At 41.4% G+C, this 19,713-nt stretch overlaps 1 protein-coding gene across 1 annotated transcript; it reads right to left on the reverse strand.

Annotated features, from left to right (window-relative positions):
- Positions 1–7,347: 7,347 nt before the first annotated feature.
- Positions 7,348–19,219, reverse strand: rgmd (RGM domain family, member D). The gene is made up of 5 exons (XM_085265124.1): positions 18,908–19,219; positions 15,564–15,604; positions 13,727–13,875; positions 10,618–11,129; positions 7,348–8,862 (listed from the first exon to the last, which is right to left on the reverse strand). The coding sequence occupies exons 2-5, from the start codon at positions 15,599–15,601 to the stop codon at positions 8,170–8,172; spliced, it is 1,392 nt and encodes a 463-aa protein (XP_085121250.1). The 5' UTR covers positions 15,602–15,604; positions 18,908–19,219; the 3' UTR covers positions 7,348–8,169.
- Positions 19,220–19,713: the final 494 nt, after the last annotated feature.

Below are 19,713 nucleotides of genomic sequence, written 5' to 3' on the forward strand. Positions count from 1 at the left end.
CAGCACCGCAGGGCGAGAGATGCGCAATCAATTACACATTGGCATTTTGAGTGAATTGACTGAGTGACAGAGTTCATTTCTCTCTCAGTAGCTGGATGTTAGTCTTTTTCTCCCGTGTTGTCATCCAGAGTCCCTGAAGGAATCCCAAAACGCAGAACGGCAGCGTGTCCTGTGGGACACTTTGAAGGCACTTGATCGGTGTCATTATGGTAAAGGGTGGAGGCATGGAGATCTGTATATGGTGCTTAGAGGAGATTGTACATGTTCTTCAGTGAAGAGCAACTGTATTTTTTTTCTGAAAGGGTATAATAGCACAGTGCGAGCTTCTACAAAGAGAGAAGAAGCCTTGGCATTACCAGCCTTAGGAGGTCAAATTAAGAGCAAAATGATCCATCAATTAGACAGCAGCGGGCCTGTAAGTGTAGCTGCTACAGCTGCTGCTGTTTCAACAGGATGACAGCTTACCATTAGTGCTGGTCACACATGGCTCCTGTGCAGTGTGGTCACGACACATCAAGCCTGGAAGATACGATTAAATAACCAAACTTGTGTTATCTGTGCTTCTGTTTTTGCAAAGAGACACACATTCAATGCGTCCGAGATGAAATCTGATGCGCTGTTTGTTTTTGGGTTGTTGTTTTTTTCTATTTCACTCTTTGATTTGTTGAGTAACACTTACATTCTTTATTTGAATATCAGATTCATTGACTCAGTTTACACTCTGAAGCATCGTACCCCTCAGGACTCTGAGAGATCTCAGCACTCTGATCATCGCTCTAAACTTCAGACACATCAGTGCTTCAGACATGTAATCACAATACTGTCCCATACACTAAAGCGTCTTCAGATAGCATGACCACTGCGTATGCCTCTGCAGTCTGGAATAACAATTTTATCCTCCAGAATGACTCTCCAGATCCTGATGTCTGCATACGTTCATTTAGTGTTACTTTGACCCAGCAATTCTTCCTTTTTTCTTTTATTTGTGTGATTAAAGTTCACTGGATCAGTGTTATAAAAAAGGGGAGGTTGCATCATTTTCAGTAGACTGGGAGTAAATGTTATCCCCGGTTACTATGTGTGTTTTATTCTGTTGCAAGCAGTATTTAGATGCGCTAGGAGGGAGTTTTTTGAAATGCCTTTTCTCGTCATGAATTGCCAAATTATGCAAGTTTAACCACCACATTTCCTCACCTGACTGAAAACTTTGTGCCAGACTTTTTTTCTTTTTTTTTTAAATCTACTCTTATAAATACGGTAATTTTCAGGAAATATTTAGTGGAATAAAATATTTGATTTTGTGAAGTAGTATAATATTGTAGGGGGAGGATCAGTTCAGGATGTAGTGATATATAATGTACATTTTCAGTAAAAAGGTTAGATTTTTATATATTTGCCTGAGGGCGTCGTCTTTCCCCTGAGAAGTTACTCTTATTCTCTTCTCACAGCTTTAGGGAGCTGTGATATATGCCCTCCCTTTTCCCCAGGTGATACTGGGCCATGTGAACCCAGTCAAAATATCTTCTCTCATGGGATCTCTACTGGAGATCTCTACTGGAGATGGAGTCATTAAAATGAAAATAGACTTGGCCAGAAGCTCGCATAACGTCTCGTTTTTGGCCAAAAGAGACAAATTTGACTAAATTACAATGAGTGTGCTGTTTTATATGTAGTGCATAGGCCTCTATATACATATCTATAGATTCAGAAAAGAGAAAGGGGCTACAATCCCACCAACAATAATTTGTTTAAAATATGTAAGTTACTAATTATTAGTAATTATCCCTGTAGTTTTAAAATTAGAGTGCATGTGGTCAAGCTAAAGTCAATCTACATTATTTTCACTCTTGCATCCATTTATTTATTTATTTGTCATGTTGCCATTGTGCCCTTTTTGATCTCTGAGCATGCTCAATGGGGACTTGGGGGCGTTAAAGATTATGATTATGGTACTACTCATATTAACAGTATGATTCTTTAACTATGGTTTGAATGCTAAGGATAGTAGCTTATTATAAATATGAAATCTGTAAATTATGGAAAATCAGCACAGGACCTTTCTTTGGGTACGTACAGTTTGGGTAATGAAATGGGTGAGGGGAGGGGGGGAGGGTTTCGCTTTCTAAAGATATTAACTTTCTGGTTTCTCAGCACAAAGCGTACAAAAAGCATAGAAACAGCAGTATGGAGTCTGTGAGTAGACTTTACTGAAATGCAGGGCGCAAAAAGAAGAATCTCAGTATTATTCTTTTAACCCGGAGGAGAAAATGCTGTTTACAGGTAGTAATGTTTTTCTTTTTTTATTGAAGAAAAAAAAACAAAAAAGGAGAGCGCCACCTGTTTTTGTGGCAGCGTCAGTACAGCATGGAATAACTGACAGGGAAAGCAGTATCTTTTTATAAAAAAATAAAATAAAATTATGAAGAAAAAAAAATATGTGTTCTGTATTAGCCTGAGAAACCAAACATTTTTCCCCTGTTGAAATTTCTTAATACTTGCTGCTTAGATTACTTCATATTAATGACTGATGATTTAATAATTTTATAATTATCGGGTCAAATATGTAATTTGATGTTTATTTATTTTATTTATTATTTATTTTTCTTATTTATTTTGCCAGTTTTATTTATTTGATTTTACGGTTATGGTAAGATAAAGATATGTATCAAAAAAGAAATGCTTATCGAGGCTTTTCTCTCTTTCTCTCCTTTTTTTCCAATTTTACAATAAAAATTCAAACTGGATGTTTCGTTTCTCACACTTGCATTGAAGCGCTGAACCGCGGCGGCGCAAAGAGAGGGGGAGCTGTTGCACAAGCACTCGCTCCCCTCGGCATTTCCAAGAGCTTGAAACTTTTACAGGACGTAGATGTTGCTCACCACCTCAGAGGTCGTCTCTGACGCCGAGTGAGGAAGCTGCGGTAATTGCGTAACGGCCCTATATGGATTCAGGACTGCTGTTTAAAACCATTTTAAACACTTTTCTACAGCTCTCACATCATCGGGAGTCGACTCTGGAGTTCATCATGACTGGAATTCCAGTCGTTTTATTCTCATGTGATAACTATGATCCAACATATAGAGCTGTTTTGGTTATCTTTCACTCCGTTTTTGGAGCGTACTTCTCAGGAAATGGTTGATGGGAACAAAATACCAAAAAAACAAAAACAAAACCCTAAATATATAAATCCCAGTGAATAGGTGTCATAGCAACGCTTCACGAGAATAACGGGGACAAATATCATTACAATGCAGACAAGCAGGAAGCAATAAGTTGATATAAGGCAGGCACGCACCATCAGTCAAGTTTAGAAAACCGTGGCACTGCTTTGATGCCAGAAGCTAAATCTAAAGTAACATCTGTTGACATTTGAATTGTCTCCACATACATCTTGTAATGATCATCTTCATACATCGGGAGTCACTGTAACAAAAGAAGCAGAACAGCTGAGACATTAGATTCCTATTTTGAAGAGCGGAGATGGATATGAAAGAAAAAAGGGGGAGGGACAAAAAAGTAGAGCCACTGGCTCATAAAATAAATTGTCCCAATTACAATAAAGTGTGACTCTTGGTCAGTGTGCACGGCAGGCAGTTCATCTTTATTACAATCAGTTAATGAAAATCAATCCCCCTCCTGATAAACTCTTATCTCCACGGCCTTTGCGCACCCCTCGTGCCGGGAGATAATAAATTAGGGTAATATTGCCTTTGATGAGGGAGTGAATTGCAAATTATTGTAACTTTCCAAGATTTATGATGCAGATGCTTAATTTCCGAGCTGGGTTTTTCAGGGTGCCGGGGGGCCATTTGTTAAAAGTTTGGTGACATAGGCTCGTTAATAAAAATACACACTCCGACAGCCAGGTGTTCTCAGCTGTTCTCTACTGTTACAGTAGCGGAGGTGCCGAAGCCGCTCTAACTCCAAGCTTATAGGATTTGCGGGACGTTTCTCTTTGCCGTGCGATTTTTGCCTATAACAAATACATACGAAGAGGGAGATACCCGGGGGATGAAACGTGTTTACCAAAGAAGGCGCTGTCAATCATACGGCACCCCACCACCACCCCCTCCCCCGTCTCTATCACACAAGCCAGAAGTGTATGATTTGATATGTAGGTCAATACCCATTCTGCAGTGAGCCAGCGGGTGAGATATGTCTAGTTGCTCGCTGTCACTCTGATTATTGAGGAGACACAGAAAGATTGAGTTGGTCAGGTATGAGGGAGCCTGCAATATGAGATAGCTGTGTAATCGCTGCAACTAGAAACCACACACACACACACTGGTGCAAACTCCCTGAGAAATGAGTAACTTCTCACTCTTTGTTCTGCAGCGCTGACCCATGTAACAGGGTGCAATATACGAGTATGTTAGGTGCCATTTACGGGGTGCAACAGTCAGACTGTGAGTGCGTCATTAAGCAAACTGCTTCAGCAACAGAAGGTTAAGGTTATGAGTCATCAGGAATTGCGGGAATGATGCAAGGTGATTATTTAAGGAGCAAACAGAATCTCACAAGATCAGATGGGGGAAGTTACAGCAATGGTTGACCAACATCTTTTGCATCATTTAGCATAAATGATGTCTTTTTTTAAATTTACATATGCAGTAAGCTCTGTTTATTCTCTATTATAGTAGTTCTTCTTCTTGATAAAACCAAGTTAGGTAAAAAGACCAGAGTCCCTGTGTACTTAAAAATCAGTATCAAAATAAATATAAGCACTTAGTGCTCTCAACGTTTGATCATCTCATGACACAAAAATCACTCCTCATCAAGACCACCTCATTTATGGCTAAGGCACATCTTGCATTAAGACAGCCATCAATCTAGCCATTATCAATCAAGGAGAGGACTAACACACCACTATCTATTTATCTTGCCAAGTGCTCTATTAATATCAAATTAATTTCCCCATTAAGAGTATCAATCACTCAAGCAGTTTTTCCTCAACTCATTAGCTTGGTAATTGTCCTTGTTTACAGGGGAAAGTCAAGATAGCATGGCTCAAAGAGGGTGGACAAGCAATCTTTACAGGCTCTGGCAACATGTTACATCCACTGTGCTAATTCCTTGACAGGATTCCTGTGAAGTCTGTGGAGCGTGGAACATTTCACACAGTTTTCATTTACAGTTTTTGAGAAAATGTGTGTTTTTACTGCCAATCAAAAGTGTGTTTCATGTTTTAAATGTTCAAAAGATGTCAAGGAGCTCATCACCTTTAAACAGGCTGCATAAGAGGATGCTCTTGCATTGGGTTATTATTTAAGCTATAGTGCCAATCTGTCCTGCGAGGTCACGAGACTCGTGGCTTTTTAACTTTAAAATTCTAAAGCAAACCGGAAGGAACACGGTGTGATGCCATCATCTCAACCGAGCCGAGATCATACCTTTGGAGGAAAAGATATGTTAGAAAGAAAGTTGTAAGGTAAGCATTCAAAGTCTTTATCTAAAGTAAAAGTACCAAAATAGCAATGTTCTAATCCCCAATGTGTATCTGACACATACATTAATCAGTCATGGCATTAAAACCATCATCTATAGGACCCAAAGACCTTGAGCCCTGCCATCACTGTGGATGTTACTTTTACACATACCACCCACTTGAGCCTTGTTGTTGACCTCATACCTCCCTTCACAGCGACGATCATCCTTGTCAGCAGCGGCTTCACACTCTGCCACAGCACAGAAACAGCTCAGGAATTGCTCAAGGAACATGACAAAGACTCCAAGGTGCTGATCCAGACTCAAACTCCCCAAATCCAAATTTAGACAAGCATCCTTGGGATGCATCAGAGCAAGCTTAATCCTCAAAGGTCAAACCCCACAACCCAAAGAATCCACCACCAACAGCACAGACACCCCCAGAGCTCCCTCATTCATGTCAAATCAGAGCTGTTTAGAGACACTAGGGAGACCTGGACAATATTAGCCATGTGTTTTATGTCATGTATAAGACATTAATAGATTGTTGATATCAATACACTGCATAGGAAACAATTTCCTGTTGCAGGTCTAAATGGTTTTCATTTATAGTTAGATATTGGGATTTTGATTTGATTCCCATCATAGTTTTCAGGCTTCATCGAAGGGTCATTGGATAAATGGCATGTAGTGTTGTTGATCTTTTAAAAAATAAAATAAAAAGCATAATAATGAAAATATGACATTTTTGGTTAAAGCAATTTTTAAAGAAATTCTTGGAAACTGCATGGGAAGTATCTTGTAAGCTGTTCATTTTTAATGTCTAAATCTGAAATTGTTACTTTATATGGATGACAAACAACAGCTTGGGAAATTATTTGGATATGAAACATATTTAAATCTAAAAGTGCAAGTACATTAATATCATGCTGAAGTAGAATACTTCAGAAAATGTTCTTATTTCTACTGCTGGACCACCCAAAAACGACATTTTTCCTGCCAGTACTATTCTCCATCCTCGCCTTCCTTCCCGCTAACACCGAGAAAGAGGTGATGAAGTCTGCCAAGAAAGACCTGAATCACATTCAGCCATCTGCAATGTGATTCGCATGTGAAAGATTAGAAAATCGTGGCAGGTTTCATCTGTCATCTCACACATCATGCAAATGTCACATTGTCTTTATTTAAAGAAATGGGACATGGAGAGATTAAGTATGGTTGCATGTGTGATGAAACATGCTGTCACTCAGTATTATAAAATTACAGTCAGCTTACCTATAATTCAATTCAAGATATAAATTACATCCATGTAGACTGATTATAGAGCATTAATTCTTAATGTCTTCATAAGGAGTGTGCCCGGGCTTTCTTAATTGCATTTTTAATAGAAATAAAAACTGATCGCAGCTCTCTCTCCCTCTAATCGCAGCACTCACTGTTCATATAGAGTACAAATATACGCACCGCGTGGTGTTGTTGACTCTAACCTGGTGTTAACCACAGACTAAATCCTATTTAGAGCCATGCAGCATTCTGGCAGACAAAAGCAAAGCCAGCAGCCAACTCAGCACTCTGAGGTAACATTTACACAGGGGACTGAGAACATACTGTGGATCCCTACAGCTACACAGCCAGCTTGTCAAAACTGTCTTTATACCAGGAGCCGTCAGGACTTATGGACTGAGGACACCACCAGGAGAGGACAAGCACTGCAGGCACACGTTTGTAAAGCAGCACTGCTGTCATGAATTTCCATGTTCGAAGTAACTGTTCGTTCCACCCAGACGGATACGTTTACACATCATCCTGAGTATTTGTGTAATGACAGGAAATGACAAAAAATAAATAAATAAATAAATAAGAGCTCCATTATCAAATAAAACTGCCGAGACAGGACTGAAGAGACAAAAAAACAAATCTTAGTCTGGAGTGTCCAACACTTTAATAAAGAATATTACAGATACAACAAACACTTATTAGTTTACTTTAATTACAAAGACTCAAAATAACCTACTAAGCACAACAAATGGAAAACATATTGCAGTTAAAACATCTATACACAGGTAAATTTACATAATATAAAACACATATATACACTCTTTTAATATATTATTATATAAAGATTTGTTTTAAACCTTTAAAAACAGGAAGCCAAACAGCTTGAAGAGGGAGCGCTTCACAGGAAAAGAACAGAACTGGTGAAAAATCACACCAACGAATCAGGTTTTAAGAGATAGGTAGTTTTTACAAACAGTTGTTGGATTCTGTGTATTTAGAACACCAATTTTTAAAACAACAGATGAAATAGAAAGATATTAAATACACAATATTTGCAGTTAAACTGTTAGGTGCTACAGATACTGGACCACTGAGGATCTAGAAACCATGTGGTGGAGCATTTAGAGGTTGTGCACTTCCTTACTGAATGTGAATGAAATATTTACAAAAACCTTTACGAACAACTGTGAGCTTAACTTTTCTTTTTAAACTGAATGTAGACGAACTGCTCATGTGATAAAAACGTGTACTAGACCCCAAATTGTGTGACATTTATGCATTCATGTTCGCATTCAAATGATGTGTCCACAGAAGGGAAAAAGGGGGAAGAAATGCAATCTTTTCTGAGTGCGAAATCCTTCAAATGACAACAGAAAGTTCACAAAATCCACAAATTCCTCAAGCTTGTAATGCTTCCATGATCCATCTACGTCCATGTCATTCATATTCATTTATGTGTTTTTTTTTTTACAAAAGCAGCAGAATGAGGAGTGAGAGCAATGAGCTGCTGGTTGCAGTAGCAGCGATAGTCTGAGACACTCCTCGGTTGTGAAGGCGAGTGGGCCTCGGTGAGTTCTGCTTCAGTTTACTGGGTGGCAGTGCCTTCAAATCCTCCAGAGCACCATATGCAGCCATGGAGAACTCGGGGTCTCCGGTGGTGAGCAAGTCAAAGACACAAGACTGAAAGTACACATCCTCCACCTGCAGAGTCTCTCTACACTTGGCAGTGGCTCGCTCCACTGTGTAGATCTGGTGAGGAGGCCGCAGAGGGCCCAGCTCTGTGTTGGTGCCTTGAAGGTGTGGCTGCTGGCTCTGATGGCCCAGGGTGTGCTCTTTGATGAGCTCGTTGCGTGGGCAGCCGTGCAAGCACAACTGTAGACCGCCGCCGTCTTCTGAAAAGTCCAGGGTGTCTTCTGGCATGCGGATGGCAAAGGTCAGGTAGCTACCCACGCGCCGGATGATGATGGAGGTGCCAATGTAACGGGCCTGTATCCTCACCTGCCGACCGACTCCGGAGCCACCTCGCTCTGCGATGGTCAGGCTGCCACTTTCACCGCCACTGCGAGTCCCATCCTGAAAAGCCAGGGGTAGGTCTTCAGTGGTGGCCTGGTAGACCTTCTGATCTGTACAGCCATGGTAAGACTTGAAGATCACTGTGATCTGAAATAAGGACAAAAAACATTCAATTAGTGTGGAGTGACTGATTGAAACTTTACTCTTTTCTCCATCAACTATCTACTGCTGGTTCTCCAAGTCACATCACTCCTCTAACTGATCATAACAGATGCCCAATAAGTAGTACCACTTAGGGCCACAAGGTGGCAGCAGAAAACCAAATATTTCCATGCATAGGGTGTTAGTGGTTCACACTCAGCTTGCTAAAGAATGATTTGTCTCTGTTGTACTCTTTAGCCAATTAATTCATGTTGATTACAAAATCTGTTTCATATAAGAAAACAGGCAACATAATGGGGCTAATCGAGGTCAAAGTGTCACTATCATCACCCATCTATTTCCACGTAAAAGCAAACAACTGATGCTGAACTAGTACAACTCAACTAGTTGTCCATGGATGTTGTATCTAAAGGTTGCATTAGATAACTGTCCAAAACCTCCACTTCTTCTCTCCTCCATCGTCCAGCTGAGCATCAGAAAGGGGCCTAACCCCCGTTTCATGAAAAGATCCTGACAAAGCACTGGTTGTGGGTACGTTTACACTTAAAGGTTGTATTTTATTTGATGAATGAGTTCCTGTCTTGGGTCTGGCAGCTGAAAACAACTCAGAAAACATGATGGGGGCATGTGGGTGCTGGCAAAGATGCACCAATACTACAGTCTTACATCAGGCTGCACAGCCAAGACGCACTACGAGTTTTACGAGCAATCCTATTACACAACATCGTGTAGTTTGTTGGTTTATGTTTAGCTTGGAGAATTAAAATTAGCTTAGTACAGTTAGAGTAATGCCTGATCAATGAAAGACATTTTTTTAAACTATCTGGGCAAAAGACAAAGAAGAAAAAACATTAATATTAAAAACTCAGCTTCATGAGCTAAATATTAAGTAGTAAACAGAGAGAAAACGTGCACACATACACAAACCACAATCAGGCCAGGGAGACCATCCTATTTAATTAACAGAATTTAAAAAAAAAAACAAAAACCTTTTTGCTCTTGGCCAATTATTCCTTTATTTTTCCAAATGATTCCATATTTACACAAAAAGCAGCGAGTTAATTATTTGACCAGAGGGGTGAAAAAACATTCCAGATCGTGGCAGCGGAGGAAAATGTTTGAGTGAGCGTTAATCACTACCATATGACCACCCATGTGTTAAAGGTAGAGCGCTCATGCATGTCTGTGATTCAACACCGCTGAAGGACTCCCCTCCTCTCTTCTCCCCTCATAGATCTGAAGGAGCTCCAAGACACGAGGAATGCTGGAGACTCGAGAGGCACCATGGAATGACGATTAACTTCACATGTTTGATACTTTATGGCAATACTTGAGCTCACGCCCAAAAAAAAAACAAAAAAAAAAAAAACTTCCTAATGTGTAGGGCATTCGTTTAAAACTTAGTATTGCATCAGTGTTCGTCTCCAACATGGACATAGGTGACCGGAGGAAGTTTCTGACATTTTACACAGATTAAACATGACCAGTTGGAGTGTCTACGTGAGCTTCACCTCCCCCAGGGGTTTGTGAGATTGACATTTTTGGGGATATTTTAGTAAAATTTTGCTCTACTCTTTAATTTTCTTTAATTAAATTGTGAGCAGTTTCACATATTTTGGTGTTAGAATAAACACACACGAAAGAGCAACTTAAACAAGTTAAGACATGAAAAAATGGACATTTCTTAGATTTAAGCTGTGCAGACACAGCTGGACACAGCTGTTCTGATGTTATCCTTACCTTACTAGTTGCTGTGGCGCTGGAGCCTAGGACAACAGGCACATTGGTCACCTGTACAGACAGGAAGCGGTTATCGATCAGAGGCCAAGCCCCCTCGACCTTGCAGGTCTGAAACTCATCTCTGAAAGTCCGTAGGTGCGGGTCTCCAAATAATCCACAGTGGGCGTATTTCTTCTGCTGACCGGCTGAGCCCGACACGAGGACCCGATTCTCGTAGTTGCAGAGCTCTAAAAGAGCTGGCCGAGACGTGCTGGGGACCTTGTCGGAAGAGGTCGGCCCATCGCTGGAACAGTTATGCTGAGAGAATAGCTCCTTAATGCGAAAGACGGCCGAGTGGTAGACCAGGTCGCCCCTACAGCTGCGTGCCTGCCGGCGGGTGCACATGGCATAGGCCCGCAGGGCGATGCAGTAGTCCACATCTAAAGCCACGTCCTCCTGCAGACCACTGGACGGTGAGGTAGATGCCACATATTCTGCATTACAGCGCTGGATTCTACACTGCTGGCAGTGTGCTAAAAGAAACAAACAAACAAAAAAAACCCATGATGATCACAAAACTGTACTACAATCGGGCCGGTTGCAAGGGGAATTTCTCTTTTTGAGTAAGAACACTTCATCCCCACTCTGAAAAAAATAAATAAGTCCTGAAAAGTAAACTAATGTGCACCAGAAAAAAAAAAATCTCCCAAAATGCCCTACCATCCATCTGACATTTACAGACATATTACCTCAGTGCATGAGGCAGCAGACACAGCTTTTCCACTATCAAGTTTAGCTCAATCAGGAGAGCCATTAAAACGCAAATGCGTGAGCTCACGAGGCCTTAATCCCACACTGTGCTCCAAAGTCAGTCAAAACTTATTTCCCCCAACTAGCTCTCACAGAAATAGCATGTAGCCTCACTGCAGGAGGCGACCAACCTGCATTAGTTTGGCGGAGGGTGTTGAATGTGGTTTTGGCTGTTGCTGGAGGTAAGTGAAGTCCAGCCACAATGCATGGCACAGTGAGGCTCAACGTATGGGAAGAGCAGTATAGGCTGTGTAGCAGAGTTTTTGGTGGTCCGTTTCAAGGTTCCCAGTTAAGTAATGATCCACCAGTGGGTTATTTAATATCAAGGAAAACAAAGACCTACAACTACTTCTGGGAGAGAAGTAAAAAATGTGGCTATTCGTCAATTTCCTTTCAGGGTGTTCACATTACTTTTGGGTATCGTGTCTCATACGCTGACCGGGATAGTAATTCCTGCTGCAAGGTAGAAACATTTCCATCTCAGATCAGGATCAGCCAGAATCTCAACACATACTTTTACGGCAAGAGTGAGATCAACTGCAATAAACTGCTCTCTGTTTGCAACAGAATAATCTTGTATTTACTCCAAAGCTGCACCTAATCTCCAAAACAGCCTGGACAAAGACAAGATAAGCACAGAGATTTCACATCGGTAAACACTATGTTTTTGAGGGGTTTTTTCCACCCTTTCTTCCCTTATGCAGAAGTCTGGTGCACCGGATGATTAATGCCTCTCACAGCCAATGCGCTTCAATACCAGCGCTGATCCGAGATGGAGTGCGAGAGGTCAAGTCAGACGCATCCCTCCTCTGAATTCCAACAGGCCTTCCCCCGCCTTGCTAAGAGGTCACCCGAGTCTGCCGTGATTGACACTTTTTGACAATCACCTGCCATCAACAGCCATACAGCCCCCCAAAGGCTCTTTATGTTTGAGCACTTAGTTAAGCTACCAACAAGTTTGGGGACCATGTGGGAAGCACTAAAGCGTGAGAAAAGCAAAGAGACCACACAAAGAGTGCTTCTATTAGTAAATCACGCATTAGTGTATCTGACGTGACGAGTTTCTGTCCGAGCCCAACTCAGTGAACTTTTTTATAGCATAATAATGCCATAAATGCAAAAACAGACAGATATGGTGGCTCATATAGGTTACAATAATAACCTCTTAAGCTTCGTGATGGGTTTAGTGGACTCATCATGACTCTTGAACAAAGATGAACCTGAGGTTTTATTTTGAAAGTCACTAAGGCTGCTGTTTATTTTTGGCATCATGATTGAACACTTCCTTTGAAATGATAAGCGTATATATCAGTAATGTGCATTTCTGTTAAACAAACAAACAAACACAACAAACAAACAATATCTTAATTTTATCACAGTGCTTACAAGCATGCGCACTAGTTACTTTCTCATATAAACACAACAAATAATACCACCGACAGAGTTTAAAACAAATCTCCATACCAAGACAAATCGCCTGTGTGAGAAACAAAACTTAAACTTTACGATCCAAATGAAGAATGCCTCTGAGCCGAGCTGGTCTTTGATCCCGGGTTGGGAGATAGCAGCCACCAACACGTTCAGAGGCCAAAAAGTTGGACCCCCATGCATGGTAGCTAAATGAGGCATGAATAGGTGAATTAACATGCTCTCCTTAGTTTTTCCAACAACTCAAACAACTGAGACGTGAAAGGAAAGACAGGGCACTGTCTACAGTACGAAATGTGTCCGTCTGCGGTGTTTCTGCCTACAGAAGAAAAAGGGGAAAAAGCTCCGCGGTTTTGTTCTCGGGCTGATTGTGGGTGCTGGACGCCAGCTGCTAGCGAGCTATGCTAACGGGAAGCTAAGTCGTAACTTTACATAAGTTGGTAAAAAGATAAGTGAAGTAATGCGGGCGTGCCAAAACGTGCTGGCCACTGAGCGGTTAGGAGCAGATTGTTTGGTGTCCCTGTGTGGAAAGGGAAAAGCGGAATGTTTGACCCTAAAATGAGTCCAGAAAGCGAGTTAACTCGTGCTGATCTGCTAGCAGCGCTGCAGCCTGGAGGCTGGGATCCTGCAGCAGCAGGACAGGACCTACTTTGTCCCCGCAGCCGACGACCACCGCAAAACAACGGCCGCTTTCCTCGCTCTGTTCAACCCCACATTAATTACCCCTTACCGCACAATGCATGCAAGTACAGCATAAAGTTGACAAGAGTCACATCTGAGCCACACAACAGCAGGAAAACTTTTCCCTATCCACCTCCATTACCGGGACACAGCCTTGTATGCAGGGCATTAGGAGGAGTGGGGGAGCACGGATTGGAAAAGCAACACTTACCTGGTCGAAACAGCAGCGAAAGTAAAACCATCGTCAACGTTACACAGTCCCAAAGCTGCCGCTTAGCCGTGGTTTGAGGTCCGCTTCTCCCCATACCAATCCATTCAGTTAGAATGGAGTTCCTCGACTGCTTCTCATCGACGCTGCGGCTGCGAGAAATCAGACAAAAATTCGTCTTCCTTCCAAAGCGCTGTCATTCAAAGGGGCCCCTGTCTTCAGGGCGGCTCTACGAGGGAGGGGTCTAAAGTGTAGACGGGGCCCAGAGGTGATTGCTGGCCAATGAAAGACTAATTATTCACTAACCACTTGATATTTACATGTAGTGGCAATTACTCGGGTGGGGGGGGTGAGGACAGTGGAAAAGGGCCTTCAGCGACAGTCGTGGCGGTGTGAAGCTGTAATTGCCCCGATTATAACCGAAGAATCACAGCATGCCTTGTTTATAGTAGTTAAACTGTGTGCGGATGCATAAGATGAGAATTTGGAGCATTTAGTGTATCCAGAAGTGGAAAGTAATGCAGTTTTCTCATGCAGAATTACGATATAAACTTGTGCAACAAACTTTTTTTTGCACCAACGGGGAAATGTTCTTTTTACCCCCCGTCCCCCACCCGAGGGGCAAATGTTTTTGTGTTTTCAGCATGGAGCAGGATGCTGTCACCTGCTGTTTTCCCCCACTACAGATTTGGTGGCTATTGATTGACAGCATTTGATACAGGTCTCAGATTATCAAGTGAATATTTTAAAAGCAGAACATGGCATTAGCTGGTACTGAGTGAAAAATCCTTTATCACTGACAATGGCTTGCAGTTTACCGTTAACATGTAAATTATTATAGGCATACTTGACACAAATACTGACACTGTTCTCCAAAATTCAGAAAAAATGCTCTACAAATTCATTTTCTCTCAGCAAAATCTCAGCGTGCTATTATTTTTTCCATTACATTTTCAGTTAGCAACTTGTGTGTTACTCTTTTCCCTCTGTGGCCAACTTTCCATCTCTCTCACTCCTTTAATGACACTCTGTCTTTCATTTGCACAGCTGCTGTGAGGCCGGACCATCTGCAAGGCACGCAGACTCACCAGATTCAGCCTTTCGCCTGTGACACACTCTGCGGTTTTTGTGCCATGCAAATAAAGAATGTTAATGCGCCGACCCATTACTGAATAAAATGTTGATATTTAGAAAATGGAGACTGGTGTAGTTTCAGTTTGATTAAAAGTTGAGGCTTTGTTTTAGCACAACTGGAATGTTTTTGGTTGTAGATGTGGGTCTCCTGCGCACCTCCCTCCAGACTTTATGCGAGAGAAGTGAACCCACACGCTTACTGGATCACTGGCTTTTCTGTACACATGCAGGCTCCTCCAGCAACACAACTGTGTGATTCAGGTGGCCTGTCATTCCAGCAAAAGGTCTTGAAGGCCTATATATAGAGATTATATATATATATATATATATATATATATATATATATATATATATATATATATATATAGGCCATTATATATATGTGTGTATGGGTTTGTGTAGTTTTTGTAATGGAGGGGGGCAGACAGCTCCACCGAAGTGGAACGTTTGGATTGTTCTGAGCTGCCAGAGGGGCCTCTGTCACACTGGATCCACTGTGCCAAGTTTATCCCCCCAGAGGGATCTACCTTACTCTGTTTGTGCAGCTAATTTTGGAGGTTTGTTTAGTTGATCTACTTTATGGCTGTGCTTTAGGTCATATTTTAAATTCCCTTAAACAGGTTGCGCTTCATTTTCCCCGTGACAGCCTGGACAGAGAGCACTGCTTCAGTATGACAGAGAGATCTGCTGATCATGTTTGTCTCACCTCTTATAAAATTTGCCTTCAGAGGAGTGTGATGACATTTCCTGGGAAAAGAAAACACATTTTTTTACTTCCTTTTATAAGCACTGAAGATGAAAAACCCCCATACATACATCTGCATGTCTCTAAAAACCACAAAATCTATTATACTTGATTTTATATATTATTATAATTATATAATAATTATACTTAAAAAGCTCCTGTCTACTAAATGAGCTGAGGTTCCACACTGTGGGGTTGATGGCCACTGAAGCAAACAGTTAATTGATCCAGGTGGATGGTAAGGATGAATTCAGCACATGAAAGAAACTCAGAGACCGCCTGTCAGCCTTGATGGGTGGAGAAAGACCTCTTTATTCGTTTCTTTCCTTATTGGCGTATTGCATTGCATGACCCAGCATTTATGTATACAATACCAACTCTCTCTAAAACAAACTGGAGAGAGCGGGCACATGACAAAGGTGTCTATCATATAAAAAGATCAAGGCTAGGGTTTTTCTTTTGCTCACAGCAGGTCACTTAAAATAGTGGCACAATAGAAAAAGTCCAGAAAAGAAACTTTTATCCCCTGAGAAAGAATACAATAAAGATTTGACATTTCAACAATCTAAAAGAAGTGCTAAAGACCCCGGGTTTTGTGACAGAATGTGGAAAGTGAGGCAAAAGAGAGTGAGAAAGAAAGAATGGGAGAGTAGGGGGAAGGGGGAGAAAAAGAGGGAGTGAAGGATTGGGTTTCCTCTGACAGTGTGTCTGGGCAGCTCCACATGTTCCTCATTAAGGTCCTCACACTGTGGGACCAGCTCCACACCAGGATGCTTGTTTTTGTTATTAGGCAAACGTGCTGTGGTCTGGTGGAAGCCCCAAAACGCTGCCAGTTCAGAACCATCTCCTGAGCTCGCTGTCCTCCAACCAGAGAAGAAAACGGCTGCAGTGATGTCACATATCTACCGCTCAGCAGTGTAAACATAAAGTGCAACAGGGTACATAAAAATGTAGCTTCAAACATGCACGCATCCTGCACTTTAACCTGTAAAGCCACTTAATTTCACAAGTCTGAACCATCTGTTCACTTTACTCATTGAAAGACACCGCAAACCTTAAACACTTTAGTTTTCCCGGAAATGGGATGTTTACGAAATAATAAAAAAGTACAGTTGCAGGAAATTGATATTGTTTCATGCTTCTGATTTTTGTTTAATTTCATGCCTGTCTAGATTTGTCAACCGAGACATGTATCATGTTTCTTCTGGAGGCTGATAGCATCAGAGATTGAAATCAAAAGCAGCAGCAGCCCTCTGTAGCCTCCGCTAGCACCACGCGGCTGCAATTTAAGAGACACACTTATTGAATTTTAAACAGGAACCAAAGCAAATTGACTTTTTTTTTCTGAGGGCCCCCCATCTGAAATGAAGGGGCCTATGGCACAGCTGAGACAGATAGCGAGAGAGATGCAGAAAGCGAGTGTGTCTGGTTCAGGCCTCTCCCTGTGAGAGGGGATCTGTTATCTCTGCGAAGATAAGGGAAACTGTGGTGTGAGTGTATATGTGGCAGTGCTGATAGCATCTCCACTCAAGGATCCCACTTACGGCACCCTGATTGATTGATAGCTGACAGCACACACACAGTGTTTTTGTAGGAACCCCTCAGTAGGTATCCATGCGAGCACAAGTTTACTGTGTTTCTTTGAATCGCCCTGTCTCTGAGTAAACAGGAATTATCACACATTCATGTCATCTGTGCACAGAGTGTACTAGTCAGGATGCTGCACAGCTTCAACTTGCGAGTTTGAAAGAGAAAAAGAAGAAAGTTATTCAGTTAAGCTGAATGTGAAGCAGTTTCTGTAGTTAGACTTGTTCTGTCTAACTATTCTATTTTTTCTCTTCTCCACACAGAACCAAGCTCCTCTGTTTTCCTCACTCCTGTTTTCTAGGACAAATGTTGACACAGCATCAAGCCCCATGCTCAAGAATGGACAGTCAACTGACAGGTAACCCTAGCTCTGGGGTCACAGGGTCATCCCAGCCTGATGAGGGATGATGGGTAAAATAAATGGAGTGCAGCACACAAAGGGACCTCTGATGTCAGCCTAAAGGGAGAGTTCAGGGCAGTTTCCTCTCTGACCTCAACCTTACTTATTTGTGTGGGTTTGCTTCTGCCTAAATTTACATTTTCCAATATTTTTCAGTCTTTTTGTTCCTTTCCAGTGTTTTTTTTTTTAAAGCAGCAAAATCTTTTGCCTTTTCCAGTGCATACATTTGTCTGAACATGTCTCATCTGTCTTTTATCTTGAACACTGCCCCATTTCTAGTTACCTGCATCATGATACACGATGATGCTTTGTGCTGAGTTATGACGACTTCCTTTGCTCTCAGAGGCCTATTCACAGTCCAGCTTAATGCGCAGTAGTTCACTCAATTTCAGATGCTAAATGTAACATTTTTGTTTAAACCAGTCAAGTTTGCACCAGAATGATTTTTTTTAAATTAATCAATGCATTTTTTATGCCTAAAACGAGGGGGGAAAAAATCAAACCTTTTCTTTTTTATCACACTTTCTCTAATCTTAAGTTCCATAAATAAGTAGATGGTTCGTGAATGTGATTTAATTCAGTTATACCTATTTTAATGTAATAATGTTTTACAAGATTTTATGTTTTACATATTTTTAGTTTTGTTTTTTTCACTCTCTGCATCTAAAGCTTAATCTGCATTTGCAGTAAACCCCTACGTTTAACTGCAGCTGTTGGCATTAGTTGTGCTCTCGCCCTCCCAGATAACTGCCTTAAACCAGGAATAGATGGACAAGAACCATTTAGAGCATACATTTAGCATTTCTGATCTATGGTCTTTTATCCCAGAAGGCATTTACAGATTTTTTTCTTCCTGTTTGAGCTGGTTTAAGGCGGAAAAATTTGGATGAACATGCAACGAGTTGGATTGACTCATTGCTCACACTGTACTTTGAACACTGCTTTGTTAGGTGGGGAAAAGTGTGAGTGGAGTGGAAGGAAACTGATACAGCTGTTTTTCTCGCCCTGCTTTTCAGCAGATGTTTCTCACATTCACATTTAGTCTGTAGTTCAGCCAATCCTTATATGGCTATATGGCATCATGTACATGGAAGACACAACCTAAACCCACCTACTGTGTTTATAAGGTCCTATCGACGCTCCGGTGGGCTCCAAAAGATCTAGTCATACGGTTTTGTCGACTAATTTTATTTTAAACAAGAACTTAAACAAGCAACCTAACACAACCCCTTATGATGTTAATTATTTTTTCCTAAAATGTTGAATAGCATCTTTAGAAATCTACGAACATGCCAGAGAGGAGAAAAAAGAAACTTACCTTAGATCAGTATGTTTGTGGTATTGTGAATTGACGCACTGCTCTGAAAGGAGTTTGAACTGGTGGATGCCGTTAACCCTCGTTCCCCCTACAAATTCAGCTGGCCAACTAAGAACTCGGGCAGCTACAGGGACATATAGCCATCGGAACTGAGGCACATGACAACAGCTGTCTGTTTCAAGAATCGGCACTTTGATTAGAGCAGGATGGTAGTGAGCGATGTGGCATAATTCCTACATATCTGGGTAGGGCACTTCTGAGAAGAGGAAAAAAATGAAAGCATTAAAGCATTAAAAAAAGAAGAAGAAAGACTGAAGCGCGATCACATGCACATTTGCAATCACACCCATGCTGATAATATACTTATACTAGCTATATTCAGACATATTCATAGGCATTAAACCATGTGGCAAACTTGGAAAGCTTCCCATACAATCCAAAGTCCATCAAACACAAAGACATAAGGATATGAGTGCGGCAGACCAATGGCCCCAGTGAAAGCTGAGAATGTGTGCAATGTGAATGAGACTCCTGTCTCTTATTGTGGTCGTTTTTCATCCACTACTACTACCACCCCTGCCCCACCCCACCTTCCATATCTCTGTTTTAACACCTATATTGCATGTGTTATGTTTGTGCTGTTCACTAGGGACACTGCAGTTTGTGATTGGTAACAAAACAGTGGAGCTACGGCTTTACCTACATCAAACTCTTTCATGTGGCATCACTGGTAAAAGATAATATGAGCAGAATTCACAAACAAGAGGGATCATGCCCTGTAATGTGTGTTTGGTTATCAGTTGCTG

The sequence above is a fragment of the Mchenga conophoros genome, linkage group LG23 (genome assembly GCF_057382185.1).
Source record: "Mchenga conophoros isolate Kocher_MC1m ecotype Shallow Benthic linkage group LG23, M_conophoros_male_GT1.1, whole genome shotgun sequence".
Classification (NCBI taxonomy): domain Eukaryota; kingdom Metazoa; phylum Chordata; class Actinopteri; order Cichliformes; family Cichlidae; genus Mchenga; species Mchenga conophoros.